Source organism: Trifolium pratense, linkage group LG6, assembly GCF_020283565.1.
Source record: "Trifolium pratense cultivar HEN17-A07 linkage group LG6, ARS_RC_1.1, whole genome shotgun sequence".
NCBI classification, from domain to species: domain Eukaryota; kingdom Viridiplantae; phylum Streptophyta; class Magnoliopsida; order Fabales; family Fabaceae; genus Trifolium; species Trifolium pratense.
Genome location: NC_060064.1, coordinates 1,930,058 through 1,949,058, shown reverse-complemented (window position 1 = coordinate 1,949,058; position 19,001 = coordinate 1,930,058). Strand labels below are relative to the sequence as shown.

Genomic DNA, 19,001 nt, shown 5'->3' with positions numbered 1-19,001 from the left:
ATCAGTGTTCTGCTAAGATTTATATTGTAATATAAAACATGTGTGCATTTTGAGGAGTATTGTAATACAACAAGTATTTGCTAATGCATGAGGTTACTACTGTAATATCCCATTTGATCAGCTATTCAGCTCCCACAGTTTTTGCTTACGCATGTACTGTGTCCGAAACTGAAAGGAAAGCCAAAAGAAGCAGACTACCGAAATTACCCTTCACCGATTTCTTGAGTAACGAGAAAATTCAGTTGATCCAATTCAGGAGGGAAACGGAAACTGAATTCATCAATCAACAGAGCGCGATGGCAGAACATTCCTCATCTCATCGATTCGAATCTCTCATCATTATTCTTCTTTTTCGCTCTTCAACGCCGACATTATGATCCGGCGTCGTTTTATGATTATTGCCACGAGAATCGATACCTTCTCCATCATCACGTTCATTTTTAGGGTTTCACGCATAGATTTGTGTTACTCCGTCCACACTATGATGTAGCTTCTACTCATTGTGATAATTATACTTGCATCATCATGGTTAGGTTTATACCTGGATTTCTACTACCTACGCTCCTCTTAACAGGTTTGATCCTATTCCTATCATTTCTCACTTTTCTTAATGTTATTCGTCCAATATTTTAACTACTTTGAGTTTTAATGTTTCAGAGGAGGTTTAATTAGTTAGATCATATACTTTTCCCCTAAAGATAACAGACTGTATATTAATTAATAAACTATCTGATTTGGATGAATTTGGTACTCAAATGCTGCTGCTGCTGCTGCGTTCAAATGTATGATTATTCACGTTGTCATAATTAACTCACATCACAGTGTTTTAAGATGTCAAAACAGCCGAGCCTGCTATTTTAGGCGGGTTGAGTAGAGATTTTGAACTCGACCTCTTAAGTTGGGCCGCCCTATTTAACTTACTAAAGAAGCGGGCAGACACGGGGCGGCCTGCAAGTTATTTTTTATTTTAAAAATTGTCACTTGTGTTTATTAGTTTTACGGAGAATTCATGTGAATTGCAACTAAAAACTATTAGTACGCTACTGTTAATTATGTTATTGGAGAATTTTTTGGTAACTCATTTTATTTTTTTGAAACAACAACAATTTATGAACTTTATGATTCGCGTGAATGAAAAAAATTTAAATTTGTTTCACGGGCCGGCCGGCCAAGTGGCAGGGTGGGGTGACTTTTAGAACTTGACCACCTAAGTCGACCCACCCTGCCTCGCCCCGTTTTCAACTGGTTAAAAGCGGGCTAACCTGCATGGTCAAGTATGATTAGTTACTTTTTTTTTTTACCAAAACACTCACATTGGTTGCATAGGGCAATGCCAGCAGTTACACAACGCTTGTTTGGAGTTTGTTTTTTTGTCGTCGGAAATGTTTGTTTGCAGTTATAACTTTGTAATTTATACTAGTGATTCCATCTAAAGTTTGAGTGGGATTGCTTGAATTCACATGAAGCTCCTTGAATGATTGTCCATAGTTTTTTGCTTTTTGTATCAGCTTTCACACACTAAATTGCAATTGACACTTTTTCTCTTTTTCATGCAGCATCTATACTTAACTGGAGTTTGATGTCTTTAGTTGATTTAATAGCATTCCTTTTCATTCAGTATACTGCTCCTAGAAAAGGTGAGATGCTTGCTCTGATCCTTGTTATCTATTTATAACATATGAGTTTTCTGCCATTTTATTTACAACTTAAAGATTCAGTGTCCTATCAGGAACTTAGTGATACATACATGCTCTAAGATTACAATTCTGTTGGTATCATCTCACCACTCGGTAGTTGGTAGTGATTATCTTGTATTTTAGGTGCAAATATAATTATTATCTTTTCTTCATGATTTTTTCCCCTCCAAATAGGATCTCGTTTGCATCAACAATATCTGATAACGTGGTCCGTTCTTATAGTATCCTCATTGACACTGCTCTCACATGCCATATTTCATATTGTTTTGGCCATTGAGGGGGATCGATGGAGTACTGCTGATGCTCAGTGGGCTCAGTTAATTGGATTTATAAGGTGTTTTTTTTGGCTTTACCCTTTGTTTATAATAATTTCATCCCCTCAGTGTATCGTCATTCAGAGTATTAAATGATTTTGCAGAGTGCAGTCTTGGAGGACTTTGCCTATAGAGTATTTTTTGGTCATGCAAGTATTAGCAACCTTTCTTTCTCTAATTGAAATATATGGAAATGGACGTGGTCCAGATGCATGGAGAAATTTTTATTCTGGGCATCTATGCTCTTCCGTTCCGCTGTTAGGTTTGTTGTAAAACTTATCTCTTTTCCTTTATTCTTGCTTTGGGATAAAGTTTTGTTTGTAGCATCTCCATCTTTTGCTCGTGTTTGTTTCAGGGAACTTACCATTACTAATATATAGAGGGACATTTTTGCATTCTTGAATATTTATAGGTGGTTTATTTTATTTTATTTTATTTTTTGTCTTGTCTTCTTTTTTTCTTCCTTTTTTCAAGGGTGTGTTTGCTGACCCCTTTTGGTACTGGACTTGTTTTCTCTAATAAAATGTATGTGTATGTTTCTAAATAAAGAAGAGATTTATCGTAAAACCACTGTTAGAAATAATAAAGAAAACCTTTACCGAGCTCTTAGGATGACTGTTTCCTTGATATGGTTAAGAGTTCAATCTTCACTTTCTGCTCTATTAAATAAATTATTTGTTTTTATGTTAAAACGAATAATTTATTTAGTTGCATTATGTTGTTAACAAACTGATTTCTTTGTCTATATGGAATAATTATAGATGGATGTTGGTTTTTTTGGGTTGCAGGATCTCATCTCAAGAGCTTGTGCTGTTTATTGTTGCCTGCTATACAACTAATTGCTGGGATTAGTCATGCATCTTGGGTTTCTTTGCCTTTTTTCATTTGCAGCAGTGCAGGGCTTGTTGATTGGTCTTGGACAAGCAATTATTTAGGTATCTTTCGGTAAGCTTTTCCTTCCCATGGAAAAAATTATGATAATACTATTTTATCGTTGCAGTATACATTATAAATAGAATGTAATTGGTTCAATGATTTGGGGTTTTTATGAATTTGAAGGTGGTGGAGATACCTTCTCTATCATGCTGGCTTCAATATCATTTTGCTGTACATATACCAACTTCCTATTGAATTCCCAGAGTCCGTTAGGTCGATATTTTACCACTTTGGGCTATTCAAACTTTCTACAAAGTCAGAATGGTCAGAAGTTTGTTCTGTTCTTGCACTTCTACTTTTCTACATTATGGTAAGAATACACAATGTTCTTATAAATAACATTGTTCTACTGTTAAAAGTCAATATTTGTATCATATAAAATAGGTATTTACCGTTGTGTATGGGAATCCACTTCTAAGAATTTAGGCTTAAGGTATAACTCAACCCTACAAAACCAGCTTGTAAAGTGACAATTTCCCCAAGCCTTATAATCTTTACCTAGACCATATCTCTAGTTCGATGTGATACTCTAAAGTCTCGACACATTCCCTCACGAGATTGGACATCCAGAATGTGAACAAATGCAGGTGGAAAGTGGAATAATAGAGATCTTGACCTAATAACAAATTTAGAATAGACTCTGATACCATTTCACAATTTGGACTTAGGAGTTAGGACCTAACTCAACACCACAAAATAAGCTTGTAGGGTGCTAATTTCCCAAGCCATAGAAGCACTCATATTTTGAGATATTTTCCATATTTTGAATCTCTTGTAGTATGGTCACCCATTTTAATTTGCTCTTTGTCCCAGCTATCTTGGATCAGAAATGAGCTAGCCGAAATGGAAATCATCACAAGAGAAAGTGATTTGACCGAGGAACTTCTTCCCAAAAGACGTTCTCTCTTTGTTCATGAATTCAGGTAATTAACTAGATGCAACACTCTCATTTGATCCATCTTTCTTGCATTTCTTCTTCTTCTTCTTTTGTTTTCATCTATATCTGATTCGTAATGGGTCCGATCCTTCCTTGAACCCCGCCGTTATGGAAGCTTTATAGCAATATGCTGATCCTTCCTAGAAATATTTTACTTTCATCTCTTGGTTTTCTAATTTTCTGACAGGTTTGGTGTGAGGCATACAAGTTTCATATTGCAAGGAGCTATTCCGCAGACGTTTAGTATTAACTTTCTAACATACGGCTTTCCGGTACACATGCCTTTCCTATTTCTGTTGAGGTTTTTTTTTTCTCTATCAGTAAATCATTTAGTTGCTAAAACCCTGTGCAAAATTCACGTTCAATGTTTGGCATGACGTATCATGTACGTAACTAGCGAAGATAAATTATTTTCAACTATAATTGGCATCCCTCGATTTTTTGGGTAGGTAAATATCGGTGTGTAAGGGTGAGAAAATTGAATTGGTAATTATCAATCATTTTCACTGGCCAACTGATAACCATCAATTCATCTTCCATCATTTATGTCCTGAAAACAACCTCTCTTCTTGTGGGGTAAGACAGCGTGTATCTACCCTACCTAAACCCCCACAGGTGAGAGTCTCGTGTACTGGGCCGTCCTAGTCATCAGAATTTAATATTGTCACTTCTGAATTCTTAAGTCCCGACGATAGTTGATCTTTTTTTTTTAATCATTGAAGAGATATGTATTGGACAAACTTAACGAACTCATGAAACATGCAAAACACTTCATGATATCATAACTCAATAAAGTTGAGCTTATGACCTATAGCTCTCTTGTAAGCTATGAAGCACATATGCTCTTGCGATCAGACGTGTTTGTGTGTTCGATACATCTGCATATTTGACACATCCTAAATTTTCCACATCAACACATGTCAGACACATCTACAGTTGAATCGACACAACTATGATTTTTTCCTAAAAACATAGAAACAAAAAAAGCTTTTAAAAATAACATAATAGTATTTTAATTAGGCATTTGAAAAGTTGCAGCATATGCACGTTTTCCCATGCACTCATGTCTTCATCTTCTCAAGTCTTCAATGATGATCCATTAGGGGATTAAAAACCTTAAATTAGTTACATCATTTTTAACTTCTCTGTAGTAGATGGACGAACGAAGGTGAAAGACCAGTATATCTTGTTTTAGAATCTTTTTCTAATGAAACAAAGTGCTAAATTTAGATGAATATGTGTGTGTGTCATATATTTTTTACATTAGCGGTGTTGGAGTCTCCATGTCGTGTCCGTTGTCCACTTCGGACTCCGTGCTTCATAACTTGTGAGCCTTGTGATCCTCGACACTTAACAGAACTTTTATAAGCTGATTGATTGCATTAATTGATGCTCCTGGCAGATTTCCTTGCTGGTGCTATCATTTTGGAGTTTCCACTTTGCAAGTCTGTGCTCATTTGGATTGCTTGCTTATGTGGGATACATATTGTATGCCTTCCCTTCCATGTTTCGGTTGCATCAACTGAATGGCATGCTTCTTGTTTTCATTCTCCTTTGGGCCGCTAGCACGTACATCTTCAACGTAGCACTCGCTGTCTCCAATAACAAATCACGAAAGGTACATATTGCTAGTGGCTTTGAGGGATTGACAACTCTATTCAAATTTTTGTTAACATTCTGTTCCTCACTTGCAGGATATGAAGATATGGGAAACTATAGGCTTGTGGCATTACCCTATCCCAGCATACTATTTGCTTGCTCAATTTGGTCTTGGTTTTCTTGTCGCCATGTGCAACCTTGTGAACAATTCAGTGTTATCGTGCATTACTGATCAAGGACAATTAACATCTTATGAATCTATTGTGGAAGGTGAGAAAAATAGATGGTCTGAGTACACTATGCATGCTACTGTTTGCAATTATGATTTCTAGTGCTTAACGATATTCTCCTTGATAATAATTTGTGATAAAATGTCAAAGTATGACTCTCATGATTAAATTTTTTATGATTTTCTATTACATTATGACTTATTTGCTAATGAAGGTTTATAAAAGTTCTAATTATGTCTTTAGGTGAAATCCATTTATGAAACACATTAAATTTGATGTCTGCTGCCACTTTAAAAATACAGGTTTCATAAAATAATCAGCATAACAGTATGGTTGACACGCTTATGAAAAAAATTGTTTAGCCCATCTGGTGTATGCTTTATAGAATCTTGTCTCTTATTTTCTTTGAACTGGAACAATAGCATCTTGGAGAATTTATATGTTTTATGTTAGATCTTGTGTTGGGGGTCTGCTGCAATAACTTGAACAAGAAGAAGATGAATATGATGAAGGTTCCACATAAATTCCAAAGCGTTTGTATCACACTAAGCTTCAAGTGTCCTAGAAATTTTAGCATATGCTTATATCTCGTCAGATTTTTTCTTATCTGTAAAAAATACATTTTAATATGCATAACATAAAAAGTCTTATCATTTGAAAACAAAATAAATAAATAAAAAGTCTTACTGTTTTGTTGTTTCTTTCTGTTGCCAAATTTCTAGAGGAAGAAGAGACTACAGTATTAGTTGTGGCTACAATAGCATGGGGACTGCGCAAGTGCTCACATGCTATAATATTAACATTGATATTTCTTATTGCAATAAGACCTGGTCTTATTCATGCTGTTTATAGTAAGTTCAATGTCCACCAGTTTCATCCTTTGTTATTTATATATTTGTTTATTGATATACTTCTAATGAGGAACTGCTCTTATTGGTATTTTCTTAAATCATGAAATGTGGATCCACTCTTTACCTCATCAATTTTGTTTGCTTTAAATTTTGATCCACCATGTGTACAGTTTTATAATACAGTGGACCACACAGTTCCACCTGTTCAAATAACTCAAGTTTTAAATTCAATTAATTTATTGTTTATTATTGTTGAGAGTTTTAAACAAACTGTGCATTGATAAAATTTAAACTTTGTTTGAACCATCATCTTTGTAGAATGTAATAGTCTGAGCTGTGACAGTATTCTTAATTTACTGACTGCGTACACTTTCTGCATGCAGTGATTTTCTTTTTAATTTATCTTTTAAGCAATGCAATCAATGGTAAATTACGTCAAGCTGTTATCCTTTTATGTGAGGCACAGTTTGCACTTCAGTTCATTCTTCGGCTTGATTTGATCTCCAAAACTTTGGACCAGAAGGGTTCCTTTGCTTTTCAAATTCTCTCACAATTAGGTAAATGTTTTTTATTTTTTTATTTTTTATCTTAATATATAAATACACTTTTGTGATGCCTATAAACAAAAAAAGATACTGCCTTTCAGACATTTGTTTGTGTTTTCGGGATCCAAATTCAAACTTTGTGTTGCCTTCAATAAAGTCATTCTGCTTAGTTTTATCATCATTCATTCATGTGAATGTTGCAGGCCTGCTTAATGATATCCATTCAGTGGATTTCTTCAAAATATTGATTCTTGCTTGCTTCTGTGCAATTCACAACCACGGGCTTCAAACACTTCTTATATTTTCAGCTATTGTGCGACACACATCTTGCCCGCCAGTCGGGTTTAGCATCTTGAGAGCTGGCTTGATCAAACCTGTTTGTTTATCGGGTTATAGTCCACGATCTAGCGTGAGCCATGACACTCATGGTACAACTCTTGTAAATACTAATTGTTCCCTAGGATTTCCATATCATTTTATTTTGGCCAGTTTTGTCCCCTCAAGTCTTACAATTGCTTGATTTTAGACCCCAAGTTTTAATTGCTCAATTTTAACCCCTTAACTTTCACAATTGCTCGATTTTGCCCCCCAAATTTCAATTGCTCAATTTTGGCCACCCAAGTTTACCCCGTTTTGCATTTGCTAGTCCCTCATTGACATTTTTGACTAAAAATTGATTATGTGACATCTTAAAAGAAATAAAAATGTTTTTAAAAATAAATGAAAATTTGTTGTTTTCTTAAAATAGCTTATAAAATAATTTGTTTTTGTTATAAAAAATAGTTCACAAATTTTTTATAAACTATTTTTTTATTTTATAAACTATTTTTTTTTAAAAACCTATTTTTCATTTATTTATTTATTTTTAAAACAAATATTTTCATTTTATAGACATTTTTTATTTTAAAACATCTTTTTAATTTTAAAAACAATTTTTAGTTATTTTAAATTATTTTTTTAATTTAAAATGTCACATTTAACCCTGTCCAAGACCCTTCTTTCATATCCAAGCCCGTGTTCGTCGCATTCCGTCAAGAGCTTGAAGGAGAAAAAGACTATGAGAGGCCAAAATTTTAGTCAAAAATGTCAACGGGGGACTACCAAATGCAAAAGGGGCTATAATTGAGCAATTCAAACACGAGGGGCCAAACTCAAGCAATTGTGAAACTTAGAGGGTTAAAATCAAGCAATTATAAACATTTAAGCCTTTTATTTTTCTATATAGATTTCTTATTGGGTTAAGACTTAAGACAATAATACTTCTGTTGCTTGATTAGTGTAAGCTACATATTTAGCCAAAGTGTGGACATCAATATTCTAACCATTCTATTAATTATTCAGAGAGGAAGACAACATCATATGTGAAGGTTATAAGACAGAAGTTCCTTTCTGCTTATCGGTCATGTGGTAAATACATTGCCTTCCTGACAATTCTCCTCAGTGTATACCTAAGCACGCCCAACTATGCTTCATTTGGTTACTTATTCTTTCTTCTACTGTGGATAAGTGGAAGACAACTTGCAGGGAAAACAAAAAAGCATCTTTGGTTTCCTATGAAAGTGTATGCTATATTTGTGGTTTTCTCCATTTACAGCATTGGTGTCTTTTCCAGCTCAAAGAGTCTTCAAACTGCATTTGGCTATAACCCAGAAGCTTCAATGTTGCAAAACATTTGGCAATCTTTGGCTGTATTGATAGTAATGCAGCTATATAGCTATGAAAGGAGGCAGAGCAAAAGTTCTAGGTCTAGTAACTATGATGCGCCTGAAATAAAACCTTTTCCTTTTACAAGACGCCTGTTGGTCCGGCATACTGATAAAATATTATATGTTTCCCTGTTTTATGCATCTTTATCACCTATAAGTGCATTTGGTTTCCTATATCTTGTTGGTTCAATTAACTACTCAAGATTACCAAAGTCTTCTCAGATCCCTGCAAAAGTGTTTCTAGTTTATTCGGGACTTCTCATAATGGTTGAATATCTTTTCCAGATGTGGGGAGACTGGGCTGAGATGTTTCCTGGTCAAGATCATTTTCAATTATCCTTACTTATGGGTTTACAGCTGTATAAGCCTGGTTTTAAAGGTTTAGAGTCAGGGTTAAGGGGAAAGGTTGTGGTTATTGTAGCATGTATACTTCAATACAATGTTTTTCGTTGGTTGGAAAAGATGCAACATGTTAACGGAAATGTAGGAAGATGGACTGAGCCTTGTCCTCTATTCAGTCCAGTTGAAGATTCTAATGAAACTACTGCCTGTACCCTGCTAAGCAAACAAGTGGAAAGTCCTACTTCACCAACAATTAAAAGAGGCACAAGAAGTCATTCATGTCCAACAATTAATTCTGGATTATCCCAAGGGTCAGACTCAGCGCAAAGAGACAGTGTAAAAAATCTTCGAGTTTTTCATTTCTGGGAGAGTTCTAAGGATAGCTTGAAGTGGAACAGAAAGCGGCTTCTGTTCTTGAGAAAAGAGAGGTTGGAAATGCAGAAGACTGTTTTAAGAGTATCTTTGAAGTTCTGGATAGAGAATATGTTCAATTTATTTGGTCTTGAAATCAACATGATTGCATTGCTTCTTGCTAGCTTTGCGGTGCTGAATGCCATTTCCTTGCTCTATATAGCATCACTTGCGGCTTGTGTTCTTCTACACCATCTACTTATTAAAAAATTATGGCCTGTTTTTGTTTTTCTATTTGCTTCTATCATCACTATTGAATACTTGGCTATCTGGATGCATCTTGCTTTTGTGCACCAACAGATTGGCGAACAAGTACCATGCCACGACTGTTGGAGAGTATCAGATGTATATTTTAACTACTGCAAAAGGTGTTGGCTAGGTATCTCTCCATTAATGCATGTTTCTTTGTGTTTGTTCAGATAGTTGACAGCAGGTATATGTGTTGTGGTTAAATGTGTATCACACGTATAACAATCATAAAGCCTGTTTTTGAGACTAGAGTATGCTTTTAAGTCAGGATGGGATAATTTTAATAGCTGTTACATGATAACTTTCCCCAATAATTCATGTCAAATTCCTTCTCTGCAGGCATTATTGTTGATGATCGTCGTATGCTTATTAGCTATTATGGGGTTTTCATGTTTTCATGTTTCAAATTTCGTGCTGACCAATCATCTATTCTTACTGGGTTAGAGATGTATCAAAATATACTCTCTCAATGGAAGTCTGCATCTGTACTAAGCGATCTTTCATTTGAAACAAAAGGATATTGGACATTTCTTGACCACTTGAGGCTTTATGGTTACTGTCACTTGTTAGATTTCGTTCTTTCATTAATTTTGATTACAGGAACTCTTGAATATGACATGCTGCATTTTGGCTATCTTGGTTTTGCTCTAGTTTTCTTCCGAATGAGGCTAAAAATACTAAAGCAAGGAAATAAAATCTTTAGATTCTTAAGGATGTACAACTTCGTCGTAATTGTCTTGTCTCTTGCATACCAATCTCCTTTTGTCGGCGACTTTAGGGAGATCAAAAGTGGTTCCATTGAAAGCATAAATGAATTGGTTGGGTTTCACAAATATGATTATGGATTTCGAATTACATCAAGATCATCGTTTGTGGAAATCATCATATTCATGTTAGTATCACTACAGTCGTACATGTTCTCATTTCCAGAATTTGTTTATGTATCAAAATACCTTGAGAAAGAGCAGATTGGTGCTATACTGCGGCAACAAGAGAAGAAAGCTGATTGGAAGACTGCTCAGTTACAGCACACACGTAAAGCTGAAGAGCTGAAGCATCTCCGAAGCTTGCAGGTGGAAAAGATGAAATCAGAGATGCTAAACCTTCAAGATCAGCTCCACAATATGAGTACTGATGCAAACTGTAGTAATCCTTCTCTCGATATTGACGGCCTAAGAGAGAGAGGAAATTCTAAACTAGATTTTCTTAGGGAAAATGAATTCCGGAAGCAAGATATTGATATAAATACCGAGTCAGTAGGTCCATTTGATGTGAATCAATCTCTTTTGAGCGAAAAATCTGCAAGTCCATTGGTACCAGAGTATTGGAAGTACCCAATGGATACTCCTCGTGGAATTGTTAACCTAAAGGAAAGAACCAAAAGCAGTGATTATTTGGATTTAGAAATAAGGAATCGTTATAAACTTCGAGTCAGGAGAAATGCTTTAGTTTCCGCTGTCAATTTCATAGGGAATGGAGTATCTCAGGTACAGTCTCTTGGAAATATGGCAGTTAACAATCTAATGAACTATCTGAAGATAGAACGCGAAGAACTAGAGCCAACTGAAGATTCATCAGATGATGAGGAGTACTATGAGATTGAGAATCAAAATACGGGTGCAGAACCTCTGGAGTATACATTTTCCACACACTCTGTTCATGAGCACATTGTGCCTGATACTGCTTGCCTTCAAATTGGCATTATTTTTCATTACACGTGGTCCCGAATGAGGTCAAATAACGATGTCGTTTGCTATTGCTGCTTTATTCTAATATATCTATGGTCCTTCAGTTTACTTTCTGTGGTGTACCTGGCAGCTCTCTTTTTATATGCTCTCTGTCAAAATACCGGTCCAAGTTACATATTTTGGGTTATTATATTAATTTACACCGAAATTTGCATTTTGCTTCAATATTTGTATCAAATCATCATCCAACACACCGAGTTTGAATTCCACGTGAGCTTGCTTCAAGAATTGGGATTCCCTGCGAAAAAAATAACATCATCTTTTGTTACAAACAACTTACCATTTTTCCTAGTATATATATTCACTCTCTTGCAAACCTCCATAACTGTGAAGGACGGTGGTTGGAAAATGGCTGCAGATTCCAGCTTTTGTAAGAAAAAACATCAGAGCTTCATAGAGGATGTAAAGTGTTCCACCATGCAAGACAGATTACAGAGATTATTTTTACCACTGAAAAATCTACTGAAACGGTTGGTCAGAAGGCTCTGCAGGTACTGGAAATCATTAACTTGGGGTGCAGAAACTCCCCCTTACTTTGTGCAGCTGTCTATGGAAGTTAACTCGTGGCCTGAAGACGGAATTCAACCAAAGAGAATTGAATCAAGAATAAATAAGTCATTGAAGATATTGCACAATATGAGATGCAAAGAGGATAACCTTTTTAATATGCACTCTGCAAGTAGTGTTCGTGTACAGAGCATCGAAAAAAGTGAAGAGAATGAAAACTTGTGTCTTGTTGTTTTTGAGGTGTTATATGCCTCCCCTTCAATTGAATTTACTGCTGAAGAATGGTACAGCTCATTAACTCCAGCAGAAGATGTATCCAATGAGATTCGTAAAGCTCAACACATAGGTATTTTCAAAGAAATTGGGTTTCCATATCGAATAATTTCCGTCATCGGTGGTGGGAAAAGGGAAATTGATCTGTACGCCTACATCTTTGGAGCTGATTTGGCTGTTTTCTTCTTAATAGCCATTTTTTATGAATCAGTTATGAAAGCTAACAGTGAGTTTCTTGAGGTCTACCAGCTGGAAGATCAGTTCCCAGAAGATTTTGTATTAGTTCTCATGGTAAGAAATGTTCAAAGACGTATAACGTTGATGTCTCGATTTGTAAATTGTATCAGATATTGCAAGTCCTATACCGGATTTCTCTTGGCTGATCATTCTCTTGATGGAACTTAGGCTATGCTTGGATATATAATGATGAATGAATTGGATGGAAAGGGATATAATACTAGAGTTGATTGGAATTCTATGGTTTGGATTTTTTTTATGGAACACGAAAAAAAAACTTGTTCCACCACTTATCCTCTGAATTAGAAGGGAAGAAAAAGAAGGGTATTGAAAGGAATGGAATGTACTCTGTCACATTTCCTTCCTATTTTAAACAGTCCAAACAATGAATCCTAGTATGATTTCATTATATTCCACTCCATACCGTCCTTTTTCATCAATCCAAACATAGTCTTTCTATTTACGTTGAATACATTTATAGATTCATTAGTTCAAATTTTGCCGGTTTTCAATTATTTGATAATAAATTTATCTTCGTTCATGCTTCATTAATATTGCAAACATAATCATAGATTCATAACACAGATTAGGGGAAAGTATCAGATAAGTTTAACCTCAATTTTTCAACGACAGAAAACATTAAAAGACATCAAATAATTATAAGAAACCTGTTACCATGCTGTGGTGTTTCCAGAGAAAATAATGTATGGGCTAAAGGGTTGTTAGGGTTAGCCGTTTGGATATCCCAAAAAAAAAAACTGAGACCAAAAGACTGCTAATTTCTTTTCTTCCGAGGGCTCACATATTTTGTGTTCACGGATTTTTAGAAACTTGGTAATTTCTTGCTATGCCAAACTCACCCGTTTCAATTTTTTTTAAGATGACATACATGGTTTAATATATTCCACTGTTTGATCCATTCGACCAATGAATATCAAATTTTTTAAATTTCCATGTTGATAATAAAATCATTGCTAGTTACTCAACATAAAACCTTTATATTGCAGGTTGTCTTTTTCTTGATCGTGCTTGATCGAATTATATACCTCTGTTCATTTGCAACAGGGAAAGTTGTTTTCTATTTATTCAACCTTGTTCTCTTCACATGTTCAGTCACAAAATATGCCTGGGACATGGATCCATTGCACAGATACTCTGGAAGATTGGCAATTCGTGCCATTTATTTTACAAAAGCAATTTCTCTGGTTTTGCAAGCAAAGCAAATTCATTTTGGGATTCCAAACAAAAGCACTCTGTACAGGCAGTTTTTGACCAGTAGTGTTTCACGAGTTAATGTTTTGGGGTTTCGACTATATCGAGCTATACCTTTCCTCTATGAATTGAGAAGTGTGCTAGATTGGTCTTGCACGACAACATCTTTGACTATGTATGACTGGCTAAAGGTATATCATATGTGCTCAACAGTCTCCATATTGTTCCTTTATAATAATTTTTTTGTTGCTGCCACTATTATGAGTTATGTCATTTGCATATTAATATAGAACTCCCCGTTTTTCCATTCTTGGACAGCCTAGAATATTTGGACTTCCTTAACCCTCTTGATTGATCATCTAATGAAAATCTGGAAAAGTCATTTTGAAATATATCCACAAATCTTATTGTTAATAGTGAAATGTGAACATAACAAACTACTGACACAGTATGCTGCGAAAAAGTTTTTTCCCCTAACAATTTCTCAACAATTTATGACATAATTTTAACTTTCACTAACGTAAATTACAATGAAGTTAAAGCTTTGATTTTATTATAGAAATTAGAAAGAGGACCAAAACATGACTATTTTCATTGAACAACTTAGATTCATAACTCCTATTTTCACATAAGCATGCAGACTTGCTATTTTCTTAGCTATTTCTCATAAGGAGTGTGCATTTTTATTCCCATTTATATCTTTTTAACAATCTAGCTTTCTTTTTAGCTGGAAGATATTCACGCAAGCTTGTTTCTTGTCAAATGCGACGTGGTTTTGAATAGAGCCAGCCACCAACAAGGACAAAAGCAGCCAAAAATGACAAAGTTCTGCAGTGGGATATGTTTGTTCTTTGTTTTAATGTGTGTTATATGGGCTCCAATGCTGGTAAGAATAAAAAATTCTTAATTATCTTTTTGTTAGAATTAAATGTTCCAACTATGAATCTCATTTTGTATGGATGAAATGGAGGAGTGCCTCGGGGATTTTATGTGATAAAAAGGTACTGTTCGAGTTAAAGAGATAGTTTCATCACACAGCTGTAGGACCGACAATGTTGTATGAGATGGAATGTTAGGAAGTAAATGTCATCACAAGAGTAAGATCAGGGGCCCATAGATAATAGCATTGGAGATAAATTTGGAGTAACACCTATTGTAGAAAAGATGGGTGAATCTCGTCTTAGGTGGTTTGGGCATGTGCATAGGAGACATATAGATTTCGTAGTTAAGAGAGTATATCAGATGAAGAGTATCTCAATTGCTAGGCAGAGGAAGACCAAGAAAATTATATGAGAAACTATCAAGAAAGACCTAGAAGTCAATAGTTTGAATAAATATATGATATAGCCAAAGGCTGTTGACATTTTTCAGAAAAAGCCAAAGGCTGTTGAATGCTACTTTAACTTTATTTTAGATCCATTATAGAGTGCATACTTACGAATATAATATTGGACGGATTTTTTTTTTCCTAAACTATTTGTTGACCTCTCACTTCGCACCATTTCTTCAAAATTATATTTTCTCGACAGATGTATAGTAGCGGTAACCCAACAAACATTGCAAACCCGATCAAAGATGCCAGTGCTCGGGTGTATATAAGCACATCAAGTGGCAAGTTGACATTGTTTGAGACTACTTTGTGCGAAAAGATATCTTGGGAAAATCTTGAAGCACGCACAAGTTTGGATCCCCAGGGTTATCTTAGTGCATACGATGAGAATGACATTCAATTAATTTGCTGCCAATCAGATGCAAGTACATTGTGGCTTGTCCCACCTGTTGTGCAGGCCAGATTTATGAAGTCCCTCAGGTGGAATATGGACATTACTTTCTCCTGGGAATTTACCAGAGATAGGCCTAAAGGAAAGGAAGTAGTGAAATATGAATTAAAAATACAGGAGCAGGATCTTCCCACATCTTATGAAGTGACTAACGTCTTCAATGGTACTTCCAATGGTTTCTCAGTATTCAATATTTATCCTAGATATTTTCGGGTCACAGGCTCCGGTGATGTGCGTTCTCTTGAACAGTCGGTATGTACGTCTTACTTACAATGTACTAATCTTAGACTTGAACAAAATATCCTATCTAAGACCAAAAAAAATGCACCTAGTATTATTCATTGAACTGCTACATTCATTCACTAGCTATGGCTCTGATCAAAACGGACAAAACGTCTTTGCAGGTGGAGCTGGTTAGTGGGGATCTTGTCCTTAACCGTGGGGATCCGCAGTGGTGGTCTTTCTATGATCTCGACATCTCAGATGCACATGGATGTGGAAAGTTCTCAGGACCGATGGCTATAATTGTATCTGAAGAGACCCCTCGTAAGTTCAACCCAAACTTTATTACAGCTACCTATCTAGTTCATAACACATGAAGGCAGAACTTTGTTTCCCTTCAGATATGATCAAATATCTTAACTAACACCAATTTATCTATTCTCCTTTCTGCTCTAGAGGGTATTATCGGTGAAACTCTAAGCAAGTTCAGCATCTGGGGACTTTACATCACCTTTGTGCTTGCAGTTGGACGTTTTATCAGATTACAGTGTTCTGATTTACGAATGAGAATTCCTTTTGAGAACCTTCCTTCTTGTGACAGGTGCTCAAGCAATTAATCTATATTATAATGAATTTTCACTAATGGGCTCCCTTCTGTTTATTGGGAAATTTAATGAAGCGAGTACTGATGATTTCTATAATGTGTTTATTGATGCAGATTGATGGCAATATGTGAAGATATATATGCTGCAAGAGCTGAAGGAGAGCTTGAAGTGGAAGAGATTCTGTATTGGACGCTTGTTAAAATCTACCGCTCTCCACACATGTTGTTAGAGTATACACAGGATGAATAACTTGTTGGAATAATTAGAAGATTTTCAGTCTCCATCATCAACTTGCAGAATATCGCTAATTGAGCATGATCCAATTCTCAGATGAAAATGCTAAAGCAGGAAGAAAACGCGTAAAGGCTGCTCAACTATATCAACCTCGGATTATATACATCTTTTACTGTATGGAGCCAGCTGCTCACAAACAATCAGGACACTTGGGGATCTTAGTGATATATTGAGTCTGGTTTACTGATTCTGATTCTTGGCTATATTGCATGCTCTGATCAAGAATAGGTTGAGGTGGTATATGCATTTCAGGGAGGTTAGGATTAATGTAAACCAAACTACTTGCCTTTTATGTAGATGTGAAACCGGTTGATTATTCTAAATTCACATTTACATTACTTACAAGAATAATGCTAGCAACAACTGGTTTACATGAATTGATTTAAAAAATTCGGTGGACCTGTTTAAAAAGCCCAGTCCATTTTGCATAAAAATTGATCCAGCCCCATTTTACTAAACCAATAACAAACGGGTACCCATTTTAAGAAGGGAGTTACTTTTGCCGCCCTACTGGTTACCCAAATACTGTCGGCGACTTAAGTAGCGGACGGCTTTTTCCCCCAAAATTTCTGATTTTTACACATCCGCTACTTAATTAGCGGATGTGTAAAAATAGGGCCTGCGGGTAACCGGTAGGGTGGCAAAAGTAGCTCACTTTTAAGAAACCAATACTCAAAGACAGTTAACCTGATTTTCACATCCACTTCATTATGTCTTTGTCTATTTTATTTGAAGATAACACTTCATTATTTCTTCTTCTCGTCCCTAATATACGAACTGTTGGATTTGCCTTTAAATTGATGGAAGGAAGTAGAAAATTGTTTCTTCCTTGCCAGTAGCGCATGATGCGCCATTCCTTGAGCATGAGGTGCAGGTGGAGCAGTGGTTACTGCCTTCTGCACATGGTGCGCCATTTTCCTGCGCATGGTGCGCAAAACACAGTACAAATACTATGTGTTGTTTTCTTCAGCCGCCAAAAAGAGAGAGAAAGTGATTTTTAGGGTGTTTGAGCCAATTTTGAGTCTAGAGAGCTAGGTTTTATCTCTTGGGTCACTCAAAAGGTTTGGGGAATCATTGTAAAGCTTTAGAAACACTTATTGGTAAATCTCTTGATCACCGGTAGAGATTTGGGAAAATGGTAGAATTTAGGGAATTACTAAATTCTTGTATTATCTCTTGTAATCAAGTTATTTCATCGATAGTGGAATGTAGAGCTCTCTTTCCCCCAGACTAGGTCATTATTGGACCGAATTGGGTAAACAATTATTCGTGTTTTTATCATTTTTGGTAGTTTAACTTTTGTTGATTTATTGCTCATTCATTTAGTTTTGATTACTTAATCGCTATCATCATAGGCGGAATCAGGGATGGCTGGGGTAAGTCCGCCACTCCAAAAAAAAAAAAAAAATTACTAAAATACTTTGGTAATTTTTTTAAAATTTTAAATGTATACTATATTATATTTGTTGGCACCCAAAATTATTAAAATGTATACTGTATATATTTGTTCGCACGCAAAATTACTAAAATACTCAAATTTTTTAATAGAATTTATAGTTATGGGTATTTCTAATTTGTGCCCTAACCCCTAAGGGGGTGTAAAGGAACAAAAAGTACAAAATGTGTATTAAAAAAAAATTAAAAATTTATGGTTCTTTCTAACTTGTGCCAACATGTTAAGATCCTAAAAGTAGAAATTTTGCATTGGAAAAAATAATTTTTAACTTTAAAAAGTTGAATGCACGACAGATAAATATTTTAAAATTGAGTTTTTTGATATGCACCGTTATGACATAAGTTATCATCTCCAGTTTTTATTAACATTCTAACTCAATGCCATAAATAAAATTCCATAAAACATGACAATACCACAAAATAAAAAATTATGCCAAATGTCAACCAAATTATAGATAGAAAAAAATTCATGAAATAGAAATTCATAATACCTTCAAAACCGTGGATACAGCGCACACAAATATTTACATACCTTAAAAATCGTGGATACAGCGCACGCTAAATATTCACAGTAAAAAAAAACTTAACCATAAAATTCTGCTTTAAAAATATAATTTTACTCCAAGACATTTTAGGAAAATTTGCAAAAAAAAGTATAAAGTACAAATTAACACCATGAGATTATAGTACAATACATCATCATTCAACATTAAGATTAAACCATATATAGTAATAGTAGTACCAAATATGAGTAAGGGGCAACAATGTCCTATAGCAAAAACCTTAAAGTACTCAGCTACTTTGCATGAAGTACAACAGGTTTTGGGGAAAAGTAAGGACAGTTCCTTAA

The 19,001-nt window shown here is 35.2% G+C and overlaps 1 protein-coding gene across 3 annotated transcripts; it reads left to right on the top strand.

Moving 5' to 3' along the window:
* The first annotated feature begins 6 nt into the window (after positions 1-6).
* Positions 7-17,806, top strand: LOC123890874 (piezo-type mechanosensitive ion channel homolog). Of its 3 annotated transcripts, XM_045940599.1 has the most exons (21): positions 7-574; positions 1,557-1,637; positions 1,872-2,031; positions 2,116-2,273; positions 2,800-2,956; positions 3,071-3,257; positions 3,761-3,870; positions 4,072-4,156; positions 5,287-5,502; positions 5,579-5,753; positions 6,436-6,564; positions 6,948-7,121; positions 7,313-7,537; positions 8,451-9,947; positions 10,157-12,636; positions 13,590-13,985; positions 14,522-14,680; positions 15,324-15,827; positions 15,980-16,121; positions 16,254-16,398; positions 16,516-17,805. In XM_045940599.1, exons 1-21 carry the CDS (start codon positions 526-528, stop codon positions 16,649-16,651), a joined length of 7,365 nt encoding a protein of 2,454 aa, XP_045796555.1. In that variant the 5' UTR covers positions 7-525; the 3' UTR covers positions 16,652-17,805. The 3 variants fall into 3 exon arrangements, with proteins under 3 accessions (XP_045796555.1, XP_045796556.1, XP_045796557.1); XM_045940600.1 differs by lacking the exon at positions 7,313-7,537 and having other exon boundaries at positions 156-574; positions 16,516-17,806; XM_045940601.1 differs by lacking the exons at positions 7-574; positions 1,557-1,637; positions 1,872-2,031; positions 3,071-3,257 and adding an exon at positions 2,367-2,423 and having other exon boundaries at positions 2,134-2,273; positions 2,800-2,946; positions 16,516-17,804.
* The last annotated feature ends 1,195 nt before the right edge of the window (positions 17,807-19,001 follow it).